Source organism: Lontra canadensis, unplaced genomic scaffold (assembly GCF_010015895.1).
Source record: "Lontra canadensis isolate GAN:19392208 unplaced genomic scaffold, GSC_riverotter_1.0 scaffold75, whole genome shotgun sequence".
Classification (NCBI taxonomy): Eukaryota; Metazoa; Chordata; class Mammalia; order Carnivora; family Mustelidae; genus Lontra; species Lontra canadensis.
In genome coordinates this window covers 5,004,505-5,016,788 of record NW_022631069.1, presented here as the reverse complement: position 1 = coordinate 5,016,788, position 12,284 = coordinate 5,004,505, and the positions used below count along the sequence as shown (strand labels likewise).

Genomic DNA, 12,284 nt, shown 5'->3' with positions numbered 1-12,284 from the left:
GCACAATACATGTAGGTTAAAAAGTTCTGTGTAAAGGATATCTGTGGGGATTATTTAGTTTTTCAGTATCATTGTGGGTGAAATATTCTCATAGCTTTTGCCATAAAAAAACACTTTAACCATCATAAAAAGAAATTGTAATTTCTACTTACTACACCCTTGCCTATAAAAGCAAATACTCCAGTGGTTACTTCAGCAGCAAATATCACCAGGAGGCAGGTGAAGAACTGTAGAGGAGAGAAAATAATCACTTCATTAACTCAATACCTTTTCAATTTATTTGGCCTCTTTACTGCTAGTTCCACTTGAAAAAAAAAACCCAAAACATTAGGCAAGATTATTAGTTTGAATTGATCTGGTAGGAAGCATCTACTGCCATTCCCCTGTAAGTTTTTTCATTCATTCATTTGCTCATTAATTCATTCAGCAATTGTTCATTAAATATCTACTCTGCACCAGGCACTGTCCTTGGCACTGGGTATACAGTGGTGATAAGATAGGATCCCCACATCTCTGCTATCGTGGACCTTCTATTAGAAAAAAGGGATGAATACTCGCCATTTACATCAACATGGACGGAACTGGAGGAGATTATGCTGAGTGAAATAAGTCAAGCAGAAAAAGACAATTACCATATTGTTCACTTATATGTGGAACATAAGCAATAGAGCAGAGGACCACAGGAGAAGGGAGGGCAAACGGAGAAGAAATCAGAGAGGGAGACAAACCATGAGAGACTCTGGACTCTGGGAACCAAAGTGAGGGGATGGGAGGATGGGGTAACGGTGATGGGTATTAAGGAGGGTACGTGTGGTGCTGAGAACAGGGTGTTACATGCAACTAATGAATCATGGACCACTACATCAAAAACTAATGATAGACTATATGGTGGCTAACTAAACATGATAATAAAAAAGAAAATGTGAAGTATGATAAATGAATAAGGCAATAAAAAAGTGAGTTAGATAATTTCAGGTAGTGATAAAGAAATCCCACCACTTACATCAGGGAAATACAAATCAAAACCACAGTGAGATGCCATCTCATGCCAGTCAGAATGGCTAAAATTAACAAGTCAGGAAATGAAAGATGTTGGTCAGGATGCGGAGAAAGGGGAACCCTCCTACACTGTTGGTGGGAATGCAAGCTGGTGCAGCTACTCTGGAAAACAGTATGGAGGATCCTCAAAAAGTTGAAAATAGAGCTACCCTATGACCCAGCAATTGCACTACTGGGTATTTACCCTAAAGATAAAAATGTAGTGATCTGAAGGGGCACATGCACCCAAATGTTTATAGCAGCAATGTCCACAATAGTCAAACTATGGAAAAAGCCCAGATGTCCTTTGACAGATGAATGGATAAAGAAGAGGTGAGATATATATATATACACACACACACACACACACACACAATGGGATACTATGCAGCCACCAAAAAACCCCCTAAATCCTGCCATTTGCAACAATGTGGATTGAACTAGAGAGTATTATGCTAAGAGAAATAAATTGGTCAGAGAAAGACAATTATCATATGATCTCTCTGATATGAGGAATTTGAGAGACAGGGCTGGGGTTCGTGAGGGGAAGGGAGGGAAAAATGAAACAAAATGGGACCAGGGAGGGAGACACACCATAAGAGACTCTTGGTCTCAGGAAACAAACTGAGGGTTGTTGTGGGTGTGGAGGAGGGAGAGGGTGGCTGAGTGATGGACACTGGGGAGGGTATGTGCTATGATGAGTGCTGTGAATTGTGTAGGACTGATGATTCACAGACCTGTACCCCTGGGGCAAATAATAGAATATATACGTTAACAAAAAATAATTAAATTTTAAAAAAAGAAGGAAAAAGAATTCTGTCACTTAGAACAGTGCCTGGCACCTAGGCAGTCAATGAATTCTTGATGAACGAAAGAGATTCCATAAAGATATAAAACAAGGCCAGGACATAGGAAGTGACTGGTGGGGTCTAGGCTTGGGGAAGGTGTGGTCCAGACTCTGTGGACTGTAACGCTTCTCTGGGGAGTGGGAGTGTTGGTGAGGGGCAGCCTCCTGGACAGATTTCTGTTCTGCTCTCTTGGGTCTGCTCTGTGTTCAGTGATAAATGACAGGGAGCTCAGCAACACGGGAAAGACAGGAAGAATGGAGGATGGAGGAGATGAGTTAGAGATTTTACCCTGCAAAAGATCAGAAGCAGAAGCCACAGTTAAAAATCAAAGATTGCAACAAGAAGGAGAGAATGCCCCTAAAATTGCTGTTTCTGATCCCTCATGGAGAAAGACAAAATCTTTCTCTCTTCCGGCCCCTCTTCCTTCTTGTTTCTCTAGGGTCACTCTGGCATTGGATGTAGAGCAATAACTGAAATTCATTCTTTTCTTTTCTTTCCTTCCTTTTTCTTTCTTTTTTCTTTTTTCTTTCTTTTTTTAAGACAGAGCCTGCTTATTAAAAGAAACCACAAGAGGGATGTTTGATGTTACTGATATCAAACAGCAATTCTTTTCTTATAGTTCACAACACTTCCCTACCTATAGGAACCTTGGCTGCCTCCCTCACTGTGAAATAATTTTGAAATAGCAATCATAATTACCCCTTACAATTATTAGGCACTTTTCCTCCCCAAACATCTTCATGCCAGTGACCTCATTTTTTTTTTTTCATATTTTCCATATGAGGCGGGGACAAAGACAATATTATTCTTAAGGGAAAAATGGAGAAACGGAGACTCAGGGAAGAGGGAGTGAGTGCCAAGGTCTCAGTAGGTCCAGGAGCTGATGCTGGAGGCCAGACCTGGGGGCCCCCTTCAGACCAGTTCCCTCCCCCCACGCCCTACTTACAGATCCAAGCACACACTGCGACTCCCGCATGGCTCCGCAGCACCCGAAGAAGCCCACGGCCATCATCAGGGCCCCTGCTCCAACCAGCACGTACAGCCCTGCGGGGAAGAGTCAGAGGAGCGGCTGACCCTCAGCCCGCTGGCTGCCCAGCAGCTCCAGGGGTCAGCTCCTAGTCGGGCTCTGTGGCGAGTCTTCCGCTGCTGCTAATGTGATGGGAGACACCTGTGGAAAGCACCTGCCAGAACCTGTGCAGGGATCCTGAGAGGCGGGGGCTCCGTTACCCCAGGGAACAGAGAAAGTTGGTACTTATCCAGGTGAAGGGACCTCCTCACCCTCACTTGAGCGGCAAGGATCGGAAAGCTCTTCTGTCTGATTCCCACAGCATATTTGCTCTTAACCACCTCCACACGTCCTCTCCCTGCACCCCCCCAACCATGCCAGGCACTTTACCTTTCAGGTCTCTACCACCCCTGTCAAGTGGTCATTACTTCATTTGCATGAAATTGAGGCAGTTGGGTCCAGGGGTGGTCAGGATCAGTGCCAGAGGCAGGGCACAAACCCACACCTCCCTAGGAGCCCCCTGGGCTCTCATGGCACTCGGGAATTCATGGCTGTCACCATCTATGATGGCCAGGAGGACAAAGTGTCTGGGAGGGCTGATGGGCTGCCCAGATGGGAGAACACGGACACAGCAGGGCAGAAGAGCAGAGAGGGGCTGGAGGACACAGCAATAAGGCCATAAATTTTGTGAGAATCACACACTTTAGAGGGCATCACCACGTACGCTGGGAACACGGGTAGTTGCAATGTTCTAAGAAAACATCCAAGAGAGGAGGTGACAAGGTAGCACACACCAAATACTGTTACTAATACAATATTAGCTCCATTTATGAAGGGCTTACTTTTTCCGGGCACGGCAACTGGCACAGATTTATTAATTTAATCTTCGTTAAGCAAAGCACATTATATCCATTTTCTAGAGAAACTAGGCCCCCAAAGGTTAAGCAATTTGCCCAAGTTCATAGAGCTGGGATAAAAATACCCATCTGCTTTTAAAGCCATGACATCACCACTACCCTAACCTGCCCCACCCGCCCAGCACCAACAGCAACCTCCATTTGGGTGCTAATTTCCCTTACTACTGAAGGCAAGCCATAGAAGCAATTGCTCACAGAGAAAGAAAAGGACAGAAATGTTCTTGTTCTGAGAGAAATAAAGCCAAGCCCTTTCGTATTTCCTTTTCTGATCCAGAGATAAGTTAGCACACAATGTGAGGCCTGGTGCTGGACTTGCTTAGAATAATGCTCATTGTCTCTATTTTAGTTTTTGCATTTTAGTCCTATGAGTCACCTGGAAACCCCTCCCATTCTCTGAAAGGGTGCGGAGCCAGCAGTCCGCTTCTGTGGAGGAGGCCTGAGTGCGCCCGCTGGGTGTCTCCGGGGGCCCCTCTGGGTGCTGCCGGTGGTTTGTGGGCAGATCTCTTGGGTCCCTGACAGAGACCAGGTGGCAGGCCAGGCTGCTGTTCTTCCTGTCTCCCCCAGGCTGTTGTCAGGGCCTCCGGGCTGGGGAAGCCCTGAGGCGTCTGCCGGCCTGGGGCAGGTGTTCCTCCCTCTCTCTCTCTCTCTCTCTCCTGCTCTGCCGGCTTGGCCCCTTCCTCCCCTTTCCCCTTCACTAAAAAAGGAATTTCGTGTGGAATGGATGTGGTCATGAGAGAAATGACACCGTATTAAAAACAGGCTAATGACTGTGAAGTGTGTAAACCTGGCGATTCACAGACCTGTATCCCTGGGGATAAAAATATATTATATGTTTATAACAAATAAAAAAAAAACGGGCTAATGTTGGCTCCGCTGCCTCAACAACTTATTGCTTCAAACACTTTCTTTTTCTAAGCTCTTTCATTTCCATCATCTCACTGGCTTCTCGAACAAGCCCATTAGATGAGGCAAGGGTTCTATTTCTGGTTTGTGAGTAGGGGTCGGGCCCAGAGACCCGACTCCTGTCCTGTGCTACCAGGCAGCAGTGGCACCACCTTATTTTGTCCCCTCACAAAGGGTCATACGCATGGGCTGACGTAGTATATTGATTTCCCTCTACAGATTCTGCTCCAAGTGACAGTCAAGGGCCTGGGCCCCTCTGGAGCCTTCTGTAGCCTGGGCTCCAGCCACAGGGGAATTCACCGGGACCGGACCCTGCCTGCTCTTTTCCATTTGGTGCTTTTGCAGGTTCTCGTATTTGTCTTTCTCTGTATCTGAAGTCTACCACCTAACCTTACTCACCCGGTCTAGAATATGCCCAGCACAAGACGGGATTCTTGATCAGCCTGGCTGCCTGCCACTGCCCATCTTTGCTGGGAAATACACGCTAGGAATACATCTCAACAGACCTCCACGAAGCCGCCACAGGACTGGGCTCTCTCAGGGTTGGGCAGATGAGTGTGTGGCCGCACTCCTGAGAAGGGGCTTCCGGGAGTCCAGAATGCAGGGAAGAGGGGGCTGCTCCTGGGGAGGCTGGGGTGCGGTGGACACAGGCACAGGGGCTGAGGAGGACAACATTGTACCCCACTGTAGACAAGCTCACTCAGCCCCTCCGGCAACAATCCTTGTCCTTCTAAAACAATGACACCCCCCACCTCCCTGCACCAAGAAAATGTGCTTATTTGTATAATAGGCCATTCTTAGGCTCTCGGAATCCTAGAGCTCAGAGCAAACACACCATGGGACTGACCCTGCAGCTCCAGTCCCTGAGGCTCTCCCCAGCAACCAAAAAGCCTTATCTGTAGTAACTCATTTTTAAATGGCTCCCCCGCTTTCTGGGACGGGGTAGTGGCGCGGTCATCCATTTCCGTGACTTTCTGGAGGCAGACGGTTTTACAGACCCGGCTAATGACCATTTTTCATCCAAGAATACTTTTTCTCTGCCTTGGTACCACTCTCCCTCCCTCCCAGCTGGCCCAGGCTGCACAAAATTACATCTGTATGTGGAGTGCGGGATGGGGCTTAGCTGATGGGGAAGGTAGAGACTTGAGCTCTACGAGAATAACAGCTTTGGTTATGGAGTACTGTTGTGTGGAGCTGAACACGGATAAGTCATGGAGTCATTCAGCCCTGGGGTGACAACTGCCACTTCCTGGCACCTCAGCCTTCTCTGTGCAGCAGCCACACTGTGCACCTGACGGGCACTGGCCCAGAAACCGGCCCCCACACCATCAACCCTTCTCTCCTTCTGACTGCATGGCCTCTAAACCACTCACTCCTTGGTCTTTCCTCCCCGTATCCTCGCGTGGAGTCATGCCTCCTCCCTCTACCGAGGAACACAGTAACCTCCCTACATAAAAATAATAAAGCCCACACAACAGGTCCTGGTTGTAAGTGTGCTCTTCTCCTGCCTCACCTGGCGCGATGGGGTCTGTGGCTTATTAGTAGTCACATCTCACAGCTGGGGAATCTGGGACACGAGAATGGAAGGCGTTTGCCAGAGGGATTTCCCAGCTCATGAGGGGCAAACCTGGAACCGAGCTAGGGAGTCTGCTGTAAAGTGCATGGTCTGACCCCGCTGGTGCAATTCCAGCGGGAATGCAGGACAAGAGGGACTCTCAGCTAAAAGCTGTTCACTTTGCAATTTATAAATGTCAGGAGGGTGAGGGCCTGGAGAGTCTCTAAGGGATGATGTCTGGGTCTTCCTCTGAAAATACAGGGCTGGGAGCTAGAAATCCAGGCCTATCAGCTGACCTTCCGGTATTGTTATCTACGATATGGAAAAAATAATCTCACTTGTAAAAACGCTTTGGAGAAACGGTCTCAACCAGGTAAGCTACAGCACCTCTCTTCTGAAGACACCATGACTCTTGGGGACAGCTGAAAACCAAGAATTAACAAAATATGATCGGAGTGAGTTGGAGTTTTGAAAAAAGCAAGCCAGCTCCTCAGTGTTCAGCCTTGGAACCCTTTCCTTTACACATAATGTTACACACAATCGAAACCAGGCTCCCTGACTCTGAATTCAACAGGGGGAAAAAGCTACGGGTCAGCCTGGGACCCTGGAGAGCCAAAGGGCTGCTGTCCGTGTGGGCAGCCCGCCTCTCTGTGGAAAAAACCTGCCAACGTCCTTGGCTCACAAACACGACTTCATGTGCCCCAGCATGAGTGCCCCATCCAGGCTTCTGAGGCCCGGAAGGCCAGTGCCCTGCTCAGCACTCCTGGAAAGGGCCCCCTGCGCTGTCTGTCCCTCTAGGAGGCCGCCGTGGAGAGGGACTGTAACAGGAGGTCTGAGGGGCAGGCTAGTGGAGTTTGCAAGCCAGGGAGCAGGGGAGCGTCCCCCTGGGGTTTGTGGAGAGAGACCATAGTGGAAAGAGGGCAGGAAACCCCAAGTTATCCCATCAGTTCCTCTCTTTAAGGTTCTCTGTTCTCCACGTTAGCACTCCAGGGACACGGATACCCTGCCCTAACCTCCACACCTTGGCCTGGACTCAGAGGACCTTGAGAAGGGCCGGCAGGGGGCAGCCCTCAGGGCTCAGGGCTCCGGTCTGGATCTCTCCACACTGTCCCCAGCTGTGATGTCAGGGTAGATCTTCAGCACAGGAAGGGAACCTCTCTCCATCACAAGGAAGAAGCAAGGATTCCAGACAGGAAAGCATCCTCCCCTCCAAGGACAGAGAGAAAGTTCTCCTACAAAGCCTGGAAGTCATCTGCCCAGAAAGAGGGAGCTAGGCCCTATATGTTCCTGAGGTCGCTCTCAGAGATGGGCCTCTAGGCTGTGAGGCTCTTTCTTTAAAAGCCACTTGAAAGTGCCCCTGCTTGTTCACCAACTCTCTTTAACAAAGGGGTGATAAGAGTTTCGTGGGCCGATTGCTCTGACACTAATTCTGAAAAGAAAACACCTAGCTTAGTGACCGCCACCCTGTGACATGAAGTGAGATTTTCCAAAACCTGTGCCTCCTTCTTTTTTAAAGTCCTATTACCTCACACCGTTTGCTCTGTAAGTCCGTAAATGGTGTCCTGGTGTATTTGTCTTCTCGTTTTATTGCCAGAGAGCAGGTATCTTTCCTATTTGGATAATTATTTATTGAAGAAAGAAGTACCGATTTCTGCAAACATGTATATGGCTCCAGTTATAGTCTAAGAAACACCTGAGTGGAGAGGAGGTCTCTGACTTCCCAGGACTGTTTATTGTTGTCACCGTCCAGGTAAAGAGAACAAGCACAGGCCAAGGTGTCAGCAGACCTGGGTTGTGGGCTGAGCCCCGCCACGAAGAGCTGAAAAACCACCGCTGACTGCCAACCTCCCGTTTCTTCTCCCCTGTGCTGTTTCCTTATTCCACCTGGTGCTAAGATTCCTGATAACACATTTCCCTGAACTTTGAGCGCTGACCTCGAGCATCTTCACCACCAGCCACTCAAGGGCAGACCTGGGGAGGGGAGGTGTGGCTGAGGAAGAAGAGCTAAGGGTGGGCGAACCCACATCCATGCCCCAGGCCACCAAGAACACCCTAGAAGGACTCAGGCCCTGCCGTATGGACTGTTGTTTTCCCCAGCCAGCATTCACTTCCTCGTCATCTCTGTGACAGAAACCAACCTCCTCTGTTCAGTCCCTGTGGACTTTGACCTTTAAGGCAAACGTGAAGCCCAGACTTCGGCCAGCAAGCCCATCCCAATGACTGGTGTGGGAACAGGCCCTGGACCAGAGACTGCTAGCAAGACTGATGCTCGGGATTTTAGTCAGAGCTGCTGGAATGAAAGCAGGAGGTGCCTCCGTTGCCAGGGTTACTAGGGAGCTGGCACCTGGGGCTGGGAGCGGCCATGTTGTCACGTCTTGAGGAAAACTGCCCTTCCCTTAAGGGAAGCAGAGGGAAAACATCGGTACAGGTGGGACTCTGACCCCATCACTTGCACGAATCTTGGACTTTTCGGTTTGGCGAGTCAAGAAATTTCTGTTGTGCTCAAGACAGCCTGCATCAACTTTCTGTGACTTGCAACTAAAAAAGTTCTGACAGATATGTCCATAAAGATATGACATTTCTTGCATCATGGGCCGCTCATATTGCTTTGGTTTAGATTAGCGAATACGAGTGTCCGCACGGAACGGGTCCCCCTCCTACTGAACCCAGGAATCTCCTGAATTGACAAACACTCCATTCTGATTTTTGCCAGTTAGTGGTTAAATACCAACGTAGGGGAAAGTTCACTCTTACCTGTGGGAGTCTGCTTAGCTTCGTGGGCTTACAAAAGCATGAAAAAGGTTTTCTTACCTTGGACCCAAATCGACACGTGTGAAACTGCTGGTCAGCACCGTGTGGGACGAGGGGGATAGAGGCTGCTCCCCATGCTGCACCTCAGGTCCACACACCGTACCCCCTCTGAGTGGGAGCCCTTCCTTCCACAAATCAGGTTCCCACTGAGGCTTGTGAATGATTCCTGCTAGACTTGACTCTTCTCTCGCTGATATCTTTGATCGTTTTGATTCCTTCTGTCCCTGACTTTAATACTGTTTAATAATAATGTTTAATAAACTTTCTTGTCTTTCTTCACAGTCCCTACTGTTGACAAGCACCACGGGGATGCCCTTCTGCCTGAGTCACCTAGCATGTTCTTTCCTGTCTCCCCTCTCATTCCACTGCTGCCAGAATAATCTCTTTAAAAATGCAGCCCCAATCATCCCTCCCCCCAAACCCTGAATTATCCCTCTGTTGCTTTACCAAATGAATAAGCGTTGACATTCAGGGTACTGTGTGTTGTCCTCTCCTTCCCTTGTTCTTCTAATCCTACCTCCCACCTTGCCCCAATCTGTTCCACTCCAGCCAGAGTCCTCTGCCCAGCTTGGGCTTGCTGATCACTGTCCCGTGGACACGCCTGGCACGGTCTTTGCCCCACAACCTCCGCTGTCCTTGTTTGTCTTCCACTCATTGATGACAGCTGGTCTTTAAAACCGAAATCAGATTCTTGCCTCACTGGTTTAGAATGACCCCTGATGCACCCACAGCAAATACCACTTAGCTGGCATTTAGTTACACGCTCGTTTCCATTAGAATTTAAATTGTTAACTCTGTGAGTCTTTTCAAATAGATTGCAAAGATACATGGGAGCCAGTACAGTGTTCTCATCCTCTTTTGTGTGATTCCGGAGCCCAGGACTATAGATGCCGGCTGATGTAGCCATGAATAGATTATATGTTTTCCTAAATAGAGGAGTCTATAAAAAAAAGAGGGAAAGACCAGAAGGGCCCCTGCTTCAATGCATAACGATGTTTGCATAAACCCAAATACTTGATGAAATTCCCAGATTAAAAACACCATGAAGAGATTTTTAGATAGTCAGATGTTTACCCTCATTGAAAGGGAGACAGCCTTTCTTACCTGTTTTTCAGGGAACCCAGCTCTTCGTAGTTTTTTAGAAATGGTGTTTCTTTACTGCTGCCCCAAATTCCCAGTTCAGACTGAAGAATTACATTATAGGGATTTACATCTTTCAACCTCACTCTTGGGGGTCGTGAAGGGCTAGGTGGCTCGGTTTTAGGTGGTTAGTTTTTGCCAAACCACTTGAAGGAGAATGTCTGCCTCTAAGGGAAGGGGGGGTGGGGATGCTGTCTCTCGTTTTGGTTCTAATGAAGGACGGACCCTTCCCTCCCCAACCACCTGAGGGCACAACTGCTGCTTCTGAGGTCAAGTCTTGCGAGTCCTACCTGGGGAACTGAAGATAAATTGGGTTCTGGTGCAGAACCCGCAGCACGTGAGGAGAAGACAGACTGAAGGCTGACACCCCGAACCCTTTCATGCCTGAACTGCAGGAGCAAAAGATTCCCACCATTTTATGGGGACTGACGTTGCGTTGGGACATAAGTAACTAGTGAATTCAGAGTAGGGAGAGAAAATAATGTTCACCCTGAGGATCAGCTGTAAGTGGTCAGAGGAGCTAGGTTAGGAGGAAGCACCTAAAAGTATCCTGAACGATGAGCTGTCTCTTCCTCAGGCTAAAGAAATGACGGGCCGCTGCCTGCCTTCTACGGGCCAGCGCTAACTCAGAGTCATGAACAAGGCTCTCCCTAGCTCAGTCCGTCTAAGACCCCACTGTCTTCTGAGGCCCCATTCAAGCAACCATCCACCCTGACGGTTGTCTTGCCGACCCCCAGTGTTCTCTCTCACTTTTTTTTTTTTTTTAATGTAAGCTCTAGACCCAACGTAGAGCTCAAACTCATGACCTGAGATCAAGAGTAGTATGTTGTACTGACTGAACCAGCCAGGTGGTTGCTAGAAGCTTCTTCCTAAATCTTTGATGCTTTTTAAAAACATGACTACTAAATTCACGGGCGCATATCACCACTGTTCCCACAGGATCTTTTTATTTTTTTTTTAAGTGGGCTCTGCACCCAATGTGGGCTTAAGCTTACCACCCTAAGATCAAGAGTTGCACGCTCTACCGACGGAGCCAGCCAGGCGTCCCTTCTCACTTCTTAATTCAGTGATTCTGTTTGCACCACTCATGAGCATTTAACATATGGTTGTGATTATTGTCTGCTATTTATCATTGCATATGCCTGGAGAGGCAAGAATCCCATTACGGCGGGATCAGACCATTGCTGTGGGTCATCCTGTGGGCACTGAGGTGTGATAATGCCGAACAGAGTTAGAAATCACAGGGAACAGCTATAAAAAAAAGCCGCCCCGGGACCATGATCAACACGAGGGGAGAGGTGTTCCTTCTGGTACCCTTCCCCGACTGTCCCTGCATGTCCCCCTCAAGGTGGTGGGGAACAAGGACAGGCTGAGCTCTGTCCTGGGGCACTGGGGCTCACTCTGGGATGGAGAACGCTTCTGAAGAAGTTTGCAGGGTCCAGAGTTCCTCAAGGAGAAATGTGTTAAATGTGTGTGTTAGTTTTGGACGGAGGGGTTTGTGCTACCTGGAAACCACATGGGTGGAAAAGAGCATTTCAGTGTTAAGTATAATGACAGACTCCTCTGCTGCTTCCTTGGGACAGAACTCTGACTTGGTCCAAGTATCAGGGGCCCTCTGGGGCACCTGGGCCCCTTCCCAAGCCCAGGGTGACTCTCCTTTAGTCACAGGAGCCAGTCCTAGCAGCTCTCCTGGCGGCCGTGACTAGGTCAGGCATGAGCACACAGGCGGCTCTGGCCAGCAGGCTGCAAGAAGAGGGCTCCTGGGGGTCTTCTGACAAAGGTTGTATTCATTCATTCCTGAAGAGGGCCATGTGAGGTGAAACTGGCCCTTTTTTCCTCTCTCTTTTGGACTTAGCAGCATGAAGATATGACACTTGGAGCCACCACAGCTCTTTTAAACCTGACGGGATGCAATTGAGGTCATCTCGAGGACGGCCAGTGGAAAGATGGGAAAAAACCTGGGTCCTCGATAACTGTGTGGAACTCTGAACTCTGGAGAGTCCCCATCACCGCATTTCTTCCACTGTGTTTCACCGATTTCAATATACATTTGACATATTTACATT

At 48.6% G+C, this 12,284-nt stretch overlaps 1 protein-coding gene across 2 annotated transcripts in view; it reads right to left on the bottom strand.

The window, feature by feature from the left end:
* TSPAN2 (tetraspanin 2) overlaps nucleotides 1–12,284 on the bottom strand; it is a 63,094-nt gene that overhangs the window by 28,149 nt on the left and 22,661 nt on the right. For both annotated transcript variants that reach the window (XM_032881364.1, XM_032881365.1), the window contains exons 3-4: nucleotides 2,833–2,930; nucleotides 153–227 (exon numbers count right to left, since the gene is read on the bottom strand). In XM_032881364.1, coding sequence (XP_032737255.1) covers nucleotides 153–227; nucleotides 2,833–2,930 — 173 coding nt within the window. The remainder of the gene's footprint in view (nucleotides 1–152; nucleotides 228–2,832; nucleotides 2,931–12,284) is intronic.